Source organism: Bombyx mori, chromosome 17, assembly GCF_030269925.1.
Source record: "Bombyx mori chromosome 17, ASM3026992v2".
NCBI classification, from domain to species: domain Eukaryota; kingdom Metazoa; phylum Arthropoda; class Insecta; order Lepidoptera; family Bombycidae; genus Bombyx; species Bombyx mori.
Genome location: NC_085123.1, coordinates 537,892 through 558,687, shown reverse-complemented (window position 1 = coordinate 558,687; position 20,796 = coordinate 537,892). Strand labels below are relative to the sequence as shown.

The window sequence follows — 20,796 nt, the reverse complement described above, 5'->3', positions numbered from 1 at the left end:
TGTCACTTCCTTGTTTTGCTATTTTTTTGCAAACATAGATGGACGAGCTCACATCCTAACCGTTGAGAAGTGGGGACCATAGCTCGCCAACATCAGAGCACGGCCGGTCCCCACGTAGAGACACGGGGCGAAGTCTCAGCTGTAGAGCGCATTCCTCATTCTTGTAGTCGGAACGCTTCGCGGCACAACGTCGCTACGTTTGTTTTGTCAAGTGATTATAACAGTACGTACCGGGCGGGGGCGGCGGGGTGCGGCGGGGGGCGCTAGGAGAGGAAGGGGTTGGGGGTGCGCGAGGGCGCGGCGGCGGGCGCCCAGGGGTCGAGGACCCCGGCTACGCCCATCTGCTGCTGCTTCAACTCGTTGATGCTGAGCCGCGTCTGTCACATGATGCATAGTTAAAAATAAGGGTAGCCACACATCAAAAGAAGTTTACGTATTTTTTTAATTGAACAGATGGATGGACGAACTCACGGCCCACCTGGATTAAATGATGGAAGAATAAGAACGGCACATAGATATCGAGAATGTAAATATACCATCCTGTAATGACACCCTGTGATATCACTTTCATTAAGCCCTCTTTTGCACATGACGAAGGACCGGTATCTTCTAGGTCGAATTACGTCAATGGTAATTAAAATATTTTTTATCTCATAAAGGTTTATGTCCGTTAACTAAGTTCAACAAACAAAGGAATAAATAATATTGTGAAAAGCCCAAGGACTTCAGATTGCTTTTGGAAATAGCAAATGTGGGGTCAGCCTAGTTCTCGAACTTCAAGATGAGCACGTGATGTCAGCTGATTGAAACACGGACACACAGAGTTCGCACGAGTTGTTTTGTCTTACGCGCTATTTATTCAATTAAATACACTCAAAAACACTTAACACCAGGTGAGCCGTATTTGTATAAACCAATATACAGGTGTAAAATAACAATAAGAGTTCTAGTTTTACTACACAAAAGACGTTAAAAGTCTCGGGCATTTGAGGCAGTCCGCCGGCGCCGCTACTCCGCTCCGAATGTGTCGGTACATCAAACAGCTTCTTTTGTCTTTCCAGTGAAGGTGAAATTTAGTAACAATTGCCGTAATTAGATTAACACTTTCAAAAGTATTTGAGCTTTATGTACTAAATAATGAGGTGGCATTTTTTTTAATTATTAACCCGTTGACTACTATGTAGGTCACTGGAGCCCTACGCGGCCCATTGAAGTAATTATGTCGATTTTTTTCTTCGGTCTTCTTACTAAGGCGCCGGAATATATAGTATGGAATATATATACTCTGGGAAAGACGAATCCGAAGATAAACTATTTCTAAGATACCTAAAAGACTAAAATATACATTAACGAACCAAATAAGGCAAAGTTAGGCAATCCAAACGTTTAGTAACAGAAATCGACCAAATTACTTCAGAGCGCCACCACGTAGGGCACTGGTGACCTACACGCAGCGGGGTGGGTACTCACGGGGGGCGCGGGCGGCGCGTGCTGCAGGAAGGGGTTGTGCGGGGGCGGGGGCGCGGGCTGCACGAGCCGCTCCAGGTTGACGAGGGAGGAGTTCTCCCCGAGGAAGGCGGAGGGAGACTTCTTGACGGCGCCCGTGCCGTTGCTCGGGCTCAGGCTGCTCTCTGGAATATGGAAACGTTCGATTCTGATATAATTTAAGCTTCTTGGTAGCAGAGTCCAATCTTTAAATCGCAGAGTGCAGGTGGTTACACAATAATATACTAACACACTTTTATAAATTAAAATTGATGAGAGTGAAATTTTACGATGCGCGCGCACCGTGACACAAAATTAACAGAATGAAGTTGCCCACTAAATCGCTCATTACAATACGACCGACGTAACTTGGCGAGTCTGAATATAGCCGCAGGTGAACTTTCCGAACCGTACCGAGAATTACCGAATTTATACGATGTCAAGAAAAGAGATGTCCAATATGCGTGTTTGAGGATGTTGTTGAATCGATTTTTTTTCAAATTGATTAAAATTTAAATAAAAAAAAAAAAAATAATAATAATAATAAAGTATAACTTCTTACGCGCGTACATAAGTACACGCACCGTTTTTTTTATCGAAATCACAGTTTTGTTATTTTGTTTTACTTCACGAACCAACTTGCATTTTTTCACTTTTTATGACACCTATTGTGACTGCTCTCTATTTATATATGTTTTCTTTTCTTTTGATAAAGAGTTTCTATATCTATCAAGTCCAATAGATTCATCTTTCGGTTGGATATAACTCAATAGTATTCTTAACACAATATAATACCGACCCAGGGCGGAGAGGTCGAAGGGGTCGGCGGCGGGCGGGGGCGCGCCGCGGCGCTGCGACAGCGCGTCGAACTGCTCCAGCTCCGAGGAGGAGCCCGAGGACAGCACCGACTGCGGGGATTTACTCTGAAACGACAACGAGCGGTCGCAGTTACGCTACGCTACGTCGAGTGCCTCTGTGTGCTTTCAAAACTTAACAAAAAAAATCATTTCGACAGTTTGCTGCCGGCCATGGGTAACTCGACCCTTTAAAATATTCTCATGTCTGAAAGGTAACAAAATTATAGGATTTACCAAAGGACACGTGTCCCAGTTCTAACAGACAAAATGTCTTACTTAGCTAGCGGGTCAGTGACAATTATATCATTTATAAGCATGGCGTACCTGTTCTAGGGGCGCCCAGGGGTCGGCGGGGGGCCAGGGGTCACGGAGGTCTCCCAGCGGAGGACCCAGCGGAGGACCCAGCGGCGGACCCAACGGAGGGCCTAGCGGCGGACCGAGAGGAGGGCCGCCCCATGGATCCGCGCGCGTGTCCTTGACAAAAAAGTTTTAAATTTATTTAAATTTCATTTTTGTTCCGTTCAACTTTTGATGTTGTAAGGCGGTTACGGGTTTCGTCCAAATCCAATCAAAGTAAATTTAAACGTGTGTTTTGCGCACGATATACTGGCGGGCAGCATATCATAACATTATTAAATTAAAATAATGCATTTATATGTGAACTAGATCAAATTATCAGAAGAATTATTTTTTGGAAAAATATACGTACTGCTCTAAAAGATAATTCGATAAACTACACAAACGTGTGAGCTGGTCTATAATGTAGTATATGTGGGATTTTCTCAAAGTAAATAGCAGTTTTTTGTAAAAGTAACAAAATTTATTAGAATAACACGTCGTAATCGTTCACACTCCTACTATGCCCGATCGCCATTTTGACCATCTCCCCCGTCCTCATACATTCACCCCTTTCACTCGAAACGTTCCGTTTCCCACACATACGGTTATTTTGTTATTTTCAACGTAATTACAATGTTCATTGATATCGAATGTATTACTTTACTAGTGTGGGGCCGCGTCGCACTGCGCCTCGTTTTTATCCCGGGACTTATCAACGGTTTAAATATGACGGTATGTTGCCGCACAAATAGTTTAATAATAAAGTATATGAGCAGGGCAGTACCGGGTGCGGCAGGGCCCAGGGGTCGAGGGGCGCGGCGCGGGGGGGCGGGGCGGCGGGGGACAGGTTGACATCCAGCAGGTCCAGCAGGTGGGACTGCGAGCGCTCCGCCGCCGCCTCCACCGGACTCGTCCTGCAACATCACCACCTTACTCATTAATATTAAGACTCGCTGTTGCTGGGAAGTGTGTACAATACCAATAATTAGTATGATGTTTTCTACACAAAATTCTACCATTACTGTGGCAAATCTTCATAAACAAATTTGACATACGTATATTATAAGCCCCGGTGCCAGCCTGTGGCACTCGACCCTTGCAAAGGTGCGTAAGGGTCACGCTCTAACCGACGCGTGTCCCGGAATTGAGGGAACTAACGTGGGACTTCCCGTCAGCGAACGCTCTCCTCTTGGATTCATTTGAACTTCTGATATGGGAGGGAAGTGGAGACTGCGGAGGAAACTTTTGATTCTGGAAAGAATGAGGATCGGAAAGGATTTTCATACTGTGGCCGTTACGTCGAGCGAGAGCCGAAAATGATTCCTGGAGTCCACATCAGTACAATAGTTAACAATTATTTATTAATTACTGCGTTCAAAGATCTATTACACGTCAGGGCTTCTAGCGCCGGCAGCAGCCAGTCGTGACAGTGCGGGTACAGTTTGAGCATGAACTATGGAGGGAAATTGTTGGAGTAAGGGCGGATATTGGAGAAGACGTAAGCAGAACAATGGTCGTACTGGAAGTCGTGCTGCGACTGGCTGATGGCGAGCTGCAGGCGCACGTCGTCCGACCTCCTGCGGCGCTCCTCCCGCTCCGCCTCCTCGCGGCTCATGGCCAGCGCCAGCTGCAGCTGCAGCTCCTCCTCCCCCGCCGTCAGCGGCCGCGCCAGCTCCGCCGCCCCGTCCACCCCCTCCGCGCCGCCCCCCGCCGAGCCCCCCCACGACCCCGACTCGCCCTGCACACACACACATGCACGTGCTGTACTGGAACTGTTCTCGAAAGCGAAGCCAGCTGGTGGTTATTTTTATATCTCAAATTGATAAAATCAGCTGACGCACGGGGTCAACGCCCTTCGATCGCGCATCGGGGAATAACCGTTATAATTCGTGTCCATGAAAAAATGATTTATTTCAACATAAACGGTCTTATTCATAATAAGTTATCAAAGTTTTATAAGCCAGTTATAAACCTTTAATAAAATATTCGAAAATTATAATTAATTGGTATTTTTTTTTATTGCTTTTAATTTTTTTTTGCATTAGACGCGCAATCGAGGTCCGCCCACCGCCCCCCAGCCCGGGGGAGCACAGCGTCACCGAGCCATACGTACGGAGGGGAAGGTGGGGCTGGAGGGCGTGTCGAGTGCGCCGTCGCTGCCGAAGGCGCTGGCGCTCTGCGCGAACCGCTGCTTGGCCTTGAGCGCCCGCGCGCGCTCATTCTTCAGCCGCTCGTCGTCTTTCAGTAGATTGGCCAGCTGCTTCGCCTTCTCCCGCACGTTGAGACCTAGAACGCAAACGAAAGCCATTCTTCAAGCTGATAGACGACCTTATATCGTGATGCTTTATTACTACGATTATGAAACCCCGATATAATGTGTAGCGGTTTGGTCACTCAATTACAACTAATCAACGAGAACTTTTTACTGGCGGTAGGACCTCCTGTCGGCGGCCTGTGAGTCCGCGCGAGTGGGTACCACCACCCTGCCTATTTCTGCCGTGAAGCAGTAATGCGTTTCGGTTTGAAGGGTGGGGCAGCCGTTGTAACTATACTTGAGACCTTAGAACTTATATTTCAAGGTAAGTGGCGCATTTACGTTGTAGATGTCTATGGACTCCAGTAACCACTTAACACTAGGTAGGCTGTGAGCTCGTCCACCCATCTAAGCAATAAAAAAAATGACGAGTATGAGACGCCTCCCGCGACATAATGTGTAGCGGTTTGGTCACTCAATCACAACTAATCAATGAGGACTTCTCAAATTTGAATTATTTTCCACTCAATTATTACCGGGTGGGCCGTGAGCTCGTCCACCCGTCGCGTGGTGGACACGTGTTGATAATTAAGTATGTAATTATTTAGAAAAATTATACAGTTCCCATTAGTTATACTATACTCATATCAATGAATGGATGCCTTATTAATAAGGCCACAAACCTTTTCAATCATCCAAAGCGGGTAAAAAATTATTTTTGTTTTGAGGTTACAAATCGATTTTAAACACAATAATATGTTTTAAATAGGTATGGTATTATCAGTTTTAGCGACATTACATACCCTGATCCTTTCCTTCTTCCATGTACTGGAAATCCTTTAATGTCTGTATCGCATAAATGTTCTCTTTACATTGCATCGCCACTTTCTCGCTGCCGGTCTTGATGAGGTACTCCATCAGGACCAGAGCTTTGTAAACGTGCCTCCAGTTCTTGCCGTGGTCATTTAAACGCTTCCATATCATCTGCATGATCTCCGTGAAGGCCATGACGTTGTACGTGAGGTCGGCGATCTCCGCCATGAGCGTGCTGGACGGACCCCATGGGTCGTTTGAAGTCGCCTCGCGAACTTTGACCTGGAAAGATGAATATGTCGGAGACGGTCATTAGTTTAGCAGCTAAACGAAACGCAGCACGATTCCTGAGGGATGGCAGCACGATTACGGTATCGTCTGAACTCGGCTAACTTCGTGCTAAGACAGAGCCTAGCCGATGGAGGCGCGTAGATGCCACCACACTTATCAACCAGCCTTCTTGAAGACTGGGCCTCCGTCCTAAGAACTGTCATTCGTTTTCGTTTGCTAACGTCAAGAGAGGATTTCTAAATTGTTCTACGAAAACAAGCGTGATTGGTGTACTAAATATTTCTCTTAACTCGATCATCCTATTCGCCCCTGTGATGTCTGACGATTGTGTAAATATTGTGGCTTCTCCGACAAATATATTTAGAGTTTGTCAATACTTTGGTAAAAGGGTCTTCCTCCGAGTCAGCGATGGACGCAATCTCAGATGGTAGTAGACCATGACCACATACTCTATCATATATCACGACACGTCCCTAAACAACCCCAAGCTGATTTCGTTCCAAGAACATCTCGACACTAAAAAGCGCTGCATATTACCGGGCCACGTGTTGATCATCTCAAATTTAACAGAGTTCAACAGATAACGATAACAGAAACACGAAACCGCCATGAATGGTACATCAAAATTTGATATATCGGAATGTCCGCGTGGCGTCGGACTAATTTAGTACCACGTCATGCCTTCCCGTGAGAGCGTTAAACGCGACCAAACGATTCACCGGACAATAGGCAAATTCGTTGTCCGATTATCACATTACAACACTGCGACTGTCAACTGGCATTTGGTAATTTGGTATGTCATTTTCTATTGATCGGTTTTTATACTTCTTCTTCTTCATCGTTCTCACTGCTGAGGATCGCGATCACATGTAACTTTAGCTTCTCTAATTCATGTCTGGGAGACCGCATGTGTCCGAAGAAGCTCATAACATGTTCCCGGCAGATGGAAGAGAGCCTTTTTCGGATGTTTAGCTCCCTTAGAATGGACTCGTTAGTTCTCGTGGCAGTCCACTGTATTCGTAGCATCCTCCGCCACACCCACATTTCGAATTTTATTCCAAGGTGTCAATCCTTCATCGTGGAAGACGTTCGTGAATATGTGTTGACTTAGAAAAATCGGTACCAGCTTGCAAGTTGCGAACACCTGCTTAGTCGCATCGCTTGATACGATATCTCAAGGCGCCTTATTCTTTACACGCGGACGACTTCACACTTTACATTGTTACTGCTTATAAATGAGCGTTACTAAGAGGAAAATAAAAGGTGCGAACAGTTTCATTGAGCGCCCATATGAATACGTATCTCGTAATGCAAGTGTGTGCATATCGTTCTAGCGCACATCAATGATAAGCTGAATAAATATTGAATAGCGCTAATGGGATTACGAGAAGTGTGCAATAACTGGTTACATACTTGAGAACATTAATGTACTTATTAAAAAAAAACTATCATCGGACCAGTTGTGATATCAGATAAAATCACACACATTAAAATAAAACCAGATTTTTTTTCCCCTTACCTAATGGCTGGTAGTCTACGTCAAGTGAACTCACGGGTTCAACCTGATAGAATTTGTTAACTCTAGGCCTAGCGTAAGCAGTGCTTCGCTTAAATCGGATTGGAGTCTCCAGCCATTGAGAAGTCCCGCGAGAAACTTAGTGGGTTGAAACAAGAATAATTATTTCTTACTCGTTATTGGAAGCATCAGCGTCTAAGACTTAATACACGAGTCGAAGTAGCGACGATGTCAGTCGTTTAGAGCTACAAGACGTAGTGAATGCGATGTTATCATTTGTATAACATAACCTTTCCCCCAGACAATGCTCATGATGAGAACAGATAGGTCAGGTATTCCAGAGCGGCCCAGAGCACCTAGAAAACTATGGCCCGAACGTTTCACCCGCCACAAAAGAAATGCGGCATTTTAACCTAAATCTGTATAGACGTTTAAGGGTTCTTCAAATTCCATAGCAATTACTGATGGTTTAGTTTCGCCTTGGAAGACAAGCGGCGGCTCATCGGACGGGGAATGGTCACTGATGCTCACGTGCATCATTAACGCTAGGTGCATAGAGAACCGACTGATGCTGAGGACTCTCTTCAGACATAGAGAAAGACATGTAATTGCGTTCAGGAAGCAACTAAGAAAGTTAATTTCGGGGGGGAAATTCGCTGTGCCACTTGGCTTTCTGCTCTGGAATTTTTTTTAAGGGTGAAAAACTGGGGCCTACCCTAATTTTTTTTTTTATTTGGACACACCAACAGCAATTCATACAAAACATCCAAGCTTAAAATTAGCAAGTATAAAATTAAGTCCTGGTATGTAAGCCAGTTACAGGTATGTACAGCAATCTCTTATAACGCACTGACATGTTACAGCTATTTTACAAACAGCGGAAAAATAGGTTAAATTTAAATGTTAACAGTATAACATTAAAAAAAAATTGAAAAGAACATGAAAACAAGAGTTAAATACTTAACATTCTATTATCTATTATATATAAACAAAGGAACTTGGATACTATAACTTATAATTTGTTTTTGAGACCAGGACACGTGTCGTTAAAAATGTCGATGCCGTCAATTAATAAAATTAACAATAATAATAATTAATAATAATAATAATAATTAATAAAAGGTCTCTATACTAAATTCACAGTTTAATAAGAACATATATGATACAAACCTGAGCATCGGAATAGTTGTGTGCGAGGTTCTTTATATTCCTTCTGAGGCCTGCTACGTTCACTTGCATCTCGTCCCGGGCCCGGGGCATCTGAGACAACAATAACAAATTATTACATAATAGGTACATTAGTAGTCCCATCGTGAACACATTTTAGATGAAGCTGTTCAATTACTAAGCAAAACAAGAAAGATAAAAACGACTAACAAAATAAAGGAGAAAATGGTGCGTAACCGTTTTGTCCTTTGGCTACTTAAATATAAATCAAAATGCAAGGTTGTTTAATAACAAATCAAATCAAAAAAAAATTATTTTTTATTTATTTTTATTTTTTAATATTGTATTTTTTTTTAAATATGAATTTTTTACAATGAGTATTATAACGTAACAATTATTGCAATATTGAAATGCCTGGAGCGAGCAACTCATTCCCACTTTGTGCAATCTTCTAGTAGGTCTAACCTTAAAGTAGGTACATATTATTATCCGCAACACGCTTCGTCAGATTTTTTAGATGAATCAGCAACGTAAGACCTAAACAGATTACGTTCTATCCAAAAGCTTTTCTGAGAAAGCGCGAGCATGCTGGGTACATCCCGTCTCGAACCTGCGATCTCATAAATGTCATCCAAAATTTTAAGTAGCAGTAATATGTATCCATTCTAGTATTTAATATATTTAATGATGGGTTTCTTTGTTTGTTACAATACGTCTTAACTACACAGCTGATCATCGAGAAGTTTTTCAAAGGTACAAAAAGGACATAGGGTACATTTCATTCAGAAAAAAGTACTAGGTACGTGAGGGCTGCGACACGCTAATTATAATAGAAAAATGTTTTGTTTTTACGTTAGAAAAAAACAAACTCGATATTTATGATAGAAGATTTAATTCACAATTAACAAAAAAACGGGTGCGCAAATGGTTTATGACGCCACAGTCACAAAGGTGCGAAAGAGATATTCAGACTACGTCCCAATCTTTTTACCATTGCTTACAGCCTAATTATCACAATCAAACAGGAAATATCAGTATTTTAAAATTCTAAGCTTGGGGACCACAGCCTTGAGAAAAAGACAATTATACCTAATCACTGGTACCCTATTTAGGCTATTCCAGCTACGCGGGGACGGGTAGGTGAGCTCACGAGCTCAACCTGAGGGAATATGCTAACACTAACCCTAGCAGGAGCAGTGCTTCGCAGAATCTACTACAAGATCGGAATCGCGACGCACTGAGAAAATCCAGCCAGAAACTCAGTGGGTTGTATCTTTGGATTAATATGGTGAGCGTTGCTTGAAGAACCTAAAAGTGCCGAGAGTGAATCCATAGGATCTGACAAGACATGTTTAGGATGACGACGGCTTTGTGTTGCCCGCCGCCTGGGTCGGATATGTAATTAGCGGCAGCCATGATAAGTGAGTCATCGTGTCGCGTCGTTTTGTCAAAATAGATTTTTCCCCAACTATACATGGTGCTTAAATAGCTTCATAGAGTTGTTTGTCTTCAAGCGCACAGACAATTCTGTATAATGTATAATATGTTTATAATTTAGTATTTGCGTCAACAGGCACATTAGCATATTCATATTGCATTCGATTTGAATAAAATACTACGAGATTTCGCTTATTGAATCTTACCTATTGAATCATCTTGTACCACGGAGTGACTTAATCACACACAGATTGTTTTAATATTTTTCCTGTAAAGCAGTTATACCAGTTTCAAAGGCAACTGTACCGTCTCCGCAAATGAGATTAAGACCTTGTGACTGGGACAAGGTTCTGAAGAGTGACCCATCATTATTGAACCAAGTAATCTACAATTACCAATTGTAATTGAAACTAAAATCACTTTAATACCTTTTAGCTGTAATATTTATTAATATTACTCATGGACAAAGCGTGTTGGCGAAATTTAAATGAAAAATTTGACTATGGCTCACGAATACCCCAGCTGGCAAGAACTACATTAGAACGGAAGACCGACCGGGTAGCTCAGTGACGTAGTTTAGGGTGTGATATCTACTGTTGTTATTTACGATGAGGCAGTTTCATTAACTATCTAGTAAGTTGCTGCGATACGTAGTATATCTATACTAATATATAAATCTACAGTGATTTTTACGGATGTTCCGTTATAACTACTGAACCATGCATCCAATTGACTTGAAACTTGGTGTCCATGTAGAAAATACACGTACTTAATGGATAGGCTAATATTTATATGAGTGTAGGACTCCCTACACCAGTTGCGGGGGCGTTAATGATGAAAATCTTTGTGGGGGTGAGAAATAATAATGTTAAATTTAAATGTCCAGCCAGGCGGACGGGTACAGCTAGTCATTCCTATTTCAGATATCTCGGTGCGGATTGAACATTTGTAAGCAACGGTTTGGGGTTGTTCCTATTTCCACACGACGATCTAATGACTAAAATACTTAATTCAATGAATTACCTGTAACTTGTGCGAGTTGTTGACGAACGTGACTATAAGACGGATTGAAATTCGTTGAATGTGGAAACAATAAAAATAAAGAAAGTCTAATATATTCGCTGATGATAAGAGGTCATTCACACGTTACAATATTAAACCAACAATGTTATTGACGTCGGTGATACATGCTCTACAAATGCTATAAGGTTATTAGCGTCATGCGAGACGAATTCATTTTTAACTAGCCCAACATCTTTATTTAAGAAAGAAATATCGTTTTCCATCAGAAGACAACTAATGTAAAGATAGAAACTGCGCTTCAATAGACTTGGACCTACAGTAGAGTACAGTACAGTAGAGTAAAGCTTAAGCCCAACGACAGCCAAACGATGTGAATATATTGATAAAGTTTAGCTAATATATGAACCACTTGTGAACACATTTCATGTTACCTAATATTCTCCATGTGTTATTATCTCTACAATAGGACTGTATAGAGCAGACGGCACAGTTTATCAAATTTTCATGTTCACGTTGAGAATCATGTTTTTCGGTGCACGATTGGGTCGTGTTATTTTCGTCGCGTCGCGTTGTAAACAAAAGAGTGACGCTTTCGTGTGAGCGACCGGCGGCGTACGTCAACAAATATCTTTGGATAAGTCATGTGACAATATCAGACAATGAAGATTAGGTAAACAAAATCATTGGGGGTTATAGTTAGATAGGATTGTGATGCGGCCGGCTAACAAGTAATACGTCTACCCGGATGTAGCAGTGTTTGTACATAAAAATGAATAATATAAAAAACGTTATTATTGGAAGTAGAAAATATTGTGTGCTCAAACTAATATGTGGTGGCCGCAATACAAAACAATTCATTGTACCTTAAATGTTTATTTTCTGTCCCAATTTGTTGATTGCCAATAAAAACGGTCATATTATCTGCGCAAGGTCTAACGTCAAGGTCTTTGTCGTTGAAGATGGTGCGTGAAACCAAGCCGTATCTTTAAACGCGGTTACCACAGTGAATTCAAGACAAGTTAAGATGAAAGTTGCCTATATAGAGTATTGGAAATATGCTTTTAACAGTACTGGATAAGCCTTGGCACTAAAAACGGGAACTATTGTGTTATTTTCACAGCAAAAAACCGTATGTTTCCGTGTTGATAGCGTAGGTAATATATGCGAATACTATGTTTGAAGGTCGACTCTTCACAGTGCAGGGAGAATTAAGTAAGTCCATAGCATCAGCCTCGATATTAGATGTATACGAGGAAAACGGCCTTATGTCGCGACGGTATGTCATTGCCAGTGATCATTTAAGTCCTGACTAAGCGATAGAATGCACAATACACAACAAAACTAACCTCCCTCTACACGTTTACGCAATACAGTATTTTCTGTTGTGTGTTTTTAAAGAACGATATAATTGATTGTAATTGAAATGACCAGTGGTTTTATCCACTGAGTTTCTCGCCGGATCTTCTCAGTGGGTCGCGTTTCCGATCCTGTGGTAGATTCTGCGAAGCACTGCTCTTGCTAGAGTCAGTGTTAGTAACACTCCGGTTTGAGCCCCGTGAGCTCACCTACCCACGTTAGGGTGAAGCTGAAATAGCCTCTCAAAGCTATCAGCATAGGTAGGAAAAAAAAGTGGTTTTAAAAAAAAACTTGATTCTGTTTCTTTTGGTCAAAGTGGTCCACAGGTAAGATGTAGATTCTTTTCATTTAGTAATAGAGTATTAAACGGTAGGCAGCGGCCTGGCTCTGCCCCTGGCATTGCTGAAGTCCATGGGCGACGGTAACCACTCACCATCAGGTGGGCCGTATGGTCGTCTGCCTACAAGGGCAATAAAAAAATTTTTTTTTGACCACCGCTCGGCACACGGTAACACTATTCGCCAAAATCAAACACAAACAGGATTAAATTGACGGGCTTCTTTTCATTACGTCAACAACAACGTTTAATGGGTTCTTTAGAAATAAACGACAGAAGCAAACTGAAATTCGCAATCGTAAATAAAAAATATTTCCCAAATGGCTCCTAGAATATACATTGCTTTAACAAATAAAATATATTTCTAAATGAAGTGTTTCTACTCAACGATTGGGTTAGTTGAAAAGAAAATTGGTTTACTGCGTGTAATTGGGGCCACTTGTTATAAAATTTAATAGTTTTAAATTGAATTTAATGTACAATAATTTATATCACGTACTTAATTAAAATGCTAATACTTCTTGTAAATAATATTTAGACGGATGACTAAAATAATTTAGCTTTTTCTATTACATTATCTTTCTGAACCGAAGAGAACAAGAGAAGAAATAAATGATTTAGTGTAAAGATCGGTCGCTGTTTGTTCCGTTTTATGGTATTTGTTACATGAACGTGCATGGTTTTTCCAAAGTCCTGTTGAGCATACGTCATGGCGGGTGTAGTCATTTTAGGTACAAGGTTGACTATACGTATTACTGGTATAAATAAGAAGATAAGTTAACAGCACTTATCCACGTTACTGACTGCGCAGAGACAACAATGACAGTGCCATCGCTGACCTTGGGACATAGAAATCTCAATAGCAAAAAGCTTGTAAACTTACTCTTTGAACCGGAAAGCTCGATTGATTTGCACCTTAAATAGGCTGGAATGAACCGGTAGGGGGATTCGAAATCACAAGGCACCCAACATAAGACTAGCGGTAGGCAGCGGCTTGGCTCTGCCTCTGGCATTGCTGAAGTCCATGGGCGACGGTAACCACTCACCATCAGGTGGGCCGTATACTCGTCTGCCTACAAAGGCAATAAAAAAAGCGTATCAACATCGAAATCTCGAACAATGTAAGCTGGTACCGTAAAAAGTGATGCATTGACTAATTAAGGGAAAAATCCTCGGAATTCACAACACACTCAACATTAGCTCACTTTACGCTTGTAGATGATCAATAACTATGGCAACCTATACCAGTCCTATACGAGGTAAAAATATATATAATTTTGTGTTTGTTCCACAAAATTTCTAAGTTTTCCCGGTCACGCGAAACCAATATTGAGAATTTCCAATTATTTCCACGAATAGCAAATCGTCGCAAGAAACAAAGAATAGCAACACATTAAAACAACTATAAATAATGCGACACTAAATCCCACCTTGAAAATCGCTTCAACGACACGATCACAAAAACAAAATCACATCGAAAAACATTCACTTCCATTAAAAGTTCACACTAAAAAGAAGTAGCCAATTAACATCACACGCTTCAAAATGAAGAACGTCTCGCTAACAAGGCAGCTAGCTAACTGAATGTCCTTACTCACGGAGTCGGAGCCGCCGTTGTTAATATCATTATGACGTGTTCATCTCTGTGCAAGTAAGTACGCTAAAAGAAAACATTGTTTTGTGTTTGCCGCATCTGATACTTTTATTATATTTATTTAGAAAAAGAAAGGCTTAAAATTATCTTTTTAGTTGATATCCAAAAAATATTTTAGTTCTATTGTCTACTAAGTCCACGGATGGCCTTATTGTTAAAAAGATTAAGCGGTCGCATACAATTACATGGAAAATCAGTTTCGAAATACGCGATTTAAACAATCAAATTTCTTTATGAGAACCAACTAATTGCTCTGGTCTGTCGGTTGTTTTTGATTTATATTTGTAATTTTTCGCTGTTAATGTCGGATGTTTCTATGTTCCAAATTTTATCCTGCCAATGTTTTATCATATAAGACGGGTCATGTGAGGTTCTACAGTGGGTGGAAGCCGTATTACACCGGTCATAGTCACGTCTGATAGACAAATGAAAGTGGCACACACGCGTTACCGTACGAGACTAATAGCATTACGCTTTTTTATTATTATTATTATTTATTGCATAGATGGGTGAGCCAGCTCACAGCCCACCTGGTGTTAAGTGGTACCGGAGCCCATAGACATCTACAAGGTAAATGCCGCCACCCACCTTGAGATATGAGTTCTAAGATCTCAGAATTGTTACAAGGGCTGCCGCACCCTTCAAACCAAAACGCTTCACGGCAGAAATAGGCCGAGTGGTGGAACCTACCCGTGCGGACTCACAAGAGGTCCTACCACCAGTAAGTTTGTTTTGTGTTTTGTTTTTTAGTCAATTAAACATTTACTTAAAGTCTTAAACATTTATTAAGAAGCCGTTTTTAATATTTAGAGCTGTGTTATTCTCTTCATTATTGAGTATTCGTTCCACCGATCAGGATCCTTTAAAAGGTACATCTCCGATCACTAACTCACGCTAAATCATCCATCTCATCAAACGGAGTAGTCGTGAAAAACTACAACGAACAGACGATAACTCGAGATCGCAGGAAGTGGAAGGATATGTACCTGCTCTTAGCATTCGAAGATATAGACAATTTCGCGAATTTCATTTTTATTACACGCTACTATTTATTGTGCTAAGTTTGCAATTCAATATTAAAAATGGTATTTGCTTACATCTTCCATTTGCAGTGGGAAACATTGACGATATACTTCGTACAGTTAGCAACATATCTGCATATTAATTGCACACGTGAAGGTTACATTTAAGCCGCTGAATCTTCTGGATGCATTTTAAATAGGAACAACTACTAATAAGAACATAATACCGAAGAATGTTTGTTTACAAGCACTTTACGTTGTGACGTCAATAGCGACACATCTTTTATCGCGACCACTAAGTCCCAACATCGTTATCAATTCAGCTGATAACATGTAATTATGGAATGGCAATTAGAATGGTATACCAATTTGGGTAATAGCATTTTGTCAACATTTAAGAGGGATTCATAGGTAGTGGTAGAACGTAATGTAAGCCATCACAAGTAGGTACCACCACCCTACTCATTTCTATCACTAAGCAGATATGAGTTCTGGATTGAAGGGTATATGAGAGCTGTTATGTAATACAGTTGAGGTTTCGGCTTTGTAATTACCATGGGCGCCTTAACAACCTAACACTGAGTGGGCCGTGAATTGCATAGACAATTAATAGAATAAAAATAATTATTTGTATTGCCATTTACTAGACAGCGAGTATTGAGTAAGCGAAATTTTTAAATGTCAAATCAGCAATTTATATTTTTCCTCATCTAGTTAGAGATGAAATGTCAAACGAACACTTACTTTCTAAAAACATAAAATATAAATGACGATAAAAATAATAATTTAATAAAAAATTTCTCAACCGTGTGAGGTTACGAAATGCGAGGCGAGCTAACACAAACACTATGCCGATCTAACTGTTTCGGGCTCACAAATTCATGATCATTTAACTGAGTTGCGATCTTATTTCGTGGGATATAAGGTCGACTTTATCTACTACTTGTTCTGACGGTTGCGAGCCGTGCAAAATCTGCGCGAAGGCATTGAACTTTACGAAATATGAAATGCTGGATGGATTAATATTGGTTGGGTAGAGATGGGATGGGACCAGCGGCATCGTGTGGTATTTAGAAAGTAGTTAAATGGGTGGACGAGCTCACAGCCCACCTGATGTTAAGTGGTTACTGGAGCCCATAGACATATACAACGTAAATGCGCCACCCATCTTGAGATATAAGTTTTAAGGTTTCAGTATAGTTACAACGGCTGCCTCGCCCTTCGAACCGAAACGCATTACTGCTTCACGGCAGAAATAGGCGGGGTGGTGGTATCTACCCGTGCGGACTCACAAGAGGTCCTACTGCCAGTATATACCCTTTCGATAGGTGACGGTTTATGGTCCATATTATCTTGAGTGTCACCATCACTCATGGACATCGGCAATGCCAGGGTCACAACTAAGTCCTAAGGTCCTTCTAATCTCATCTAAGGTAGGACGTGTAACAGCACGGCGGGATCATGAACGACAGGATCTTCGGTTTATTGTGACGTCACGTCGCAGAAGTGATCTTTGAAAGCGCACTTCGCCTCAACGCAGCGGTAGTAGCGATGAGGTCTGTTTCAAAGTTGGACGATGCGATAAACGCATAAAGCAATTACTCCATATTAAAAGAAATCGCCCCAATATTGTTCAACACTAGGCCTTAACGTAGATTTCTTAGCGGCAAAATATAGAAGTCTTCGTGTAATCATCGAGCCAAAAACGAGCCTGCCATAGTTTTCCCAAGAGTAAATCATTCGTGAATTTAATTTAGGTAATATTTTCTTCGGTTTCCGCCAGTCCTAGACGCGTAATTAGAACTATTTTTACGATTTAATCTCTCGTTTCTTATTTGGTATTTCCTTAGTAACGTTACGTATATGATCACGTAAAGTGGTATTTTCTCCGAAATGGAACAGTATAGTTACAGAGCTATTAAATCCGTCACTCTAGAACGAGACACCAGACGACTCGTACACATCAGGAAATGTCCTTGAAACAAACAAATCAGGAAGAAGCAGTTCAATCTTGAAGGTACCTATCTTACAGGAAAATTAAATCGACAATAAAAGCGACTTATTGTCCTGATTTTTAAATAGCAGTTCCATATCCGACTTCCGAGGTATAATTTGAAATAAGTGTGAAGTGAGTTTATTGTGCCAGATACCAACGAACTACCTGGTGTTAAGTGATTACCGAAGCTTATGTATACTAAACATGAGTGAAGCAATTAACTCTGACAAGAGATAGAAGTCTTTATTGTGTATTTTAATACAGGAACATGCAGACGGCAGTATACTTTACTGGGGTTAGAGTAATAGCGCAAGTTTACAATTTTTGCGGGTTACAATTGATTTGGTGAACTTTTATTTTTGTTTTTATTGCTTAAGACGCCTCAACGAGCTCACCTTGGATTAAGTTGTTAAGGCATCAAGAGCTTAAATGTCGCTACATTGGAACACAAGTTCTAATTCTCAGTTCCAGAATACAACGGCTGCCTCACTCTCATTATTGTTTCGCGGCAGAAATATGCCGGGCGGTGGTCAAAACACGTTACTCAGTAAATTTCCAAGTGATAGTAAGGTTTTTGTGTAATTTATGCCTTAAAATGGGTGAGACAATTCAAGTGTGGTATTAATTGACCTCAAACATTTCATACGAAACCATATGCTTCAAATGCATGTAGGTACACACGATAATAAGACAATACCGCCTATTATACTAACTGCAAGTGTTTGTTTTTTTATTGCTTAGATGTGTGGACGAGCTCACAGCCCACCCGGTTGTGGTTACTGGAGCCCATAGACATCTACAACGTAAATGCGTCATCCACCTTGAGATATAAGTTCTAAGGTCTCAAGTATAGTTACAACGGCTGCCCCACCCTTTAAACCGAAACGCATTACTGCTTCACGGCAGAAATAGGGGTGGTGATACCCGTGCGGACTTACAAGAGGTCCTACCACCAGTAATTTTTTTTTATTTCACTACTCTATATTATAATACGTTTTCTAACAGATTTGTATTATTATAGTACTGCCTGTACGTGAAGAGTACAATAAATAAATAAATGAGTATTTGAAGGGTATACGACAAAGGGAAGACGAATGTTGTTGTTCGGAGCTTATCTTATCTTAGCTTAGCTTATCTTGAAAATGTAATAGGCGAGATTCAGGCATCTGTCAAGTATCCTGTGCTCTGTGATGGCTATCCGGTACAAGTATTATAAAAATCGGTCCCCAGTCCCGTACCCCATCCTACCCATTTCTCAGACCATATCCCAAGATGGGTTATCAGTAATCAACGTGACATTACTATTACCTAGTACACACCGCGTTGTCTCGAACCCAGTTTGAACGTCTCAATAAAGGCTTCGTCAAACAGAACGCGTAATTAGCGCGCGTCAGAGCGCTAAACTGACGCCGCGCTATGACGCCGAGATGTGAGGTAACATACCGTCAAACAGAGCGCCAGCGCTATAGGGCTTATAGCGCTAGCACTCTGTGTGATGGTATGTTACCACAGTAGTACATCACATCTCGGCGTCATAGCGTAGCGCTCTGACGCGCGCTAATTACGCGTTCTGTTTGACGAAGCCTTATTAGTGACAACGCGTTTTAACTGTTTCTACTGTTTACCACGTCCACTAATAATATACCCTCGCAAAAGGAAGAGTGCTTAATCAACTCTCGATCGAAGCCTAGGTCATTTGAACAATGACGTCACATGACATGAAAGCGAACAGGTCGTCGACCTCGCACGCAACGCGCCGATCATGATCATTATGGGGATTTTATTGTTTCCTGTGTGTGTCTAGCGTTGCGAGAACCAAACGTATGCTTTATGAAGATCTCTCAATGTAACTACGAACTCGCAGCGATGCCTGGTAGCCGCGTTCAGCCGCATCATAGCTTAAATACCTTCGACAAACTCGAAAGATGACTTTGAAGTCTCGATTCAATTGAAGTTAATGATTACCCTGCCCTAAAAAGAGCAATGCTTGATTCTTTCGTGGAAGAATTAGTTAGGTCTATGTGACACTATGGTGGTGCGGACCCACAAGCTCCAGGACTACTCTGTAGCCATGACGAAATCTCAATTATCTTCAAAGAACCACTGTACTCTCCTTTGTAGACTTTGTACCAAATCAAAGACCGTGAGGCGGGCATAGGTTGATTGAATATGCGCGAACGAAAAGTCCTAGCACCAATTTATTTATTCTTGCAAAGAAAACATGACATCTTATAAATAAACAACAGGTGACCACCGAAACTCACACTACAACTACATACACGAATTATGTAAAACCCCAATATAGTTAGGTTCTTGTCGGAAAATAAGCGATAAAAATAAATATTGTTAATGATTACTTGAAGTAATTAGTGGGAATTCGTAAAATTATATTTAATATCGCCAATATTATCGCGACTGGAAAGCTATAAATAAGGTTCTCTGCTTTGTCACGGCGAAGGGGCACGTTTTCGGAAGCGAAGTTTAAAACTAGAACCGATATTCTACTGTTCTGCCTTCTGTATTTAGGGATTTTCGGAAGGAAGATACGGCAATGTGTCTGATAACGCGCGCGTAGAATCAGAATGCTTCTAAAATAGCTCTCCCTCGCCCTCGCCCTCGTGAGAACGAAGAAGTATTTTTCATTACCATACTTTAAGACTTTATTCCTATCGATATGCTTTCGATGGCAAGGTTACCGGTTGCACTCCAGTTTAAGCTGCCAAAAACTCCTTGCATTATCGCAATATTTATTCTTATGTTAATATCCAGACAGAATAATACCATACTATAAAGTAAGAACTTCAATAATACATTACGCACAGATATATATGTACTACGTATCAAGACGATGATTCATCGTGGGCAAAATAAATTTAATCCAAATTGATGACGGGTATTTAACTGAGATTACAAATGGCCATTTTTTTTATCATAATACATGACTGATTAGGTTCAGAATAGGTAATTTTTTGAATGAAAATTTATTGAAAAAAATTGTTTCTCACATATTCATGTAGCATGTAGCCTGTGATTCATTGATACCCAGAAATGATATGAGTCGCAATGTTGAACCTGTTAGAAAGATTACCGAGAAGAATTTAGTTTTCGTTCTCTAGAACTATCTAGAAAAACAGTGTAGTTTCAATGTTGACATTTTTTAATATTTTGGATGGGCAGAGGATTTCATCACCAGACCTTAAATTGTTAGGCCGAGCTGATGGCGTCACAGCGAGAATGCTGCCTCTCATT

The 20,796-nt window shown here is 41.0% G+C and overlaps 1 protein-coding gene across 7 annotated transcripts in view; it reads right to left on the bottom strand.

Moving 5' to 3' along the window:
- Positions 1–20,796, bottom strand: part of LOC101740327 (epsin-1) — a 28,921-nt gene that overhangs the window by 2,974 nt on the left and 5,151 nt on the right. For 4 of the 7 annotated variants that reach the window (XM_062673229.1, XM_062673231.1, XM_062673232.1 and 1 more), the window contains exons 2-11: positions 8,726–8,815; positions 5,739–6,030; positions 4,795–4,967; positions 4,202–4,419; positions 3,840–3,932; positions 3,466–3,595; positions 2,667–2,816; positions 2,285–2,408; positions 1,471–1,631; positions 232–377 (exon numbers count right to left, since the gene is read on the bottom strand). In XM_062673229.1, coding sequence (XP_062529213.1) covers positions 264–377; positions 1,471–1,631; positions 2,285–2,408; positions 2,667–2,816; positions 3,466–3,595; positions 3,840–3,932; positions 4,202–4,419; positions 4,795–4,967; positions 5,739–6,030; positions 8,726–8,815 — 1,545 coding nt within the window. In that variant the 3' untranslated portion in view covers positions 232–263. Of the gene's footprint in view, positions 1–231; positions 378–1,470; positions 1,632–2,284; positions 2,409–2,666; positions 2,817–3,465; positions 3,596–3,839; positions 3,933–4,201; positions 4,420–4,794; positions 4,968–5,738; positions 6,031–8,725; positions 8,816–14,305; positions 14,533–20,796 lie in introns of those variants that run through there. The other 3 variants (XM_062673230.1, XM_021348669.3, XM_021348670.3) reach the window with 3 other exon arrangements.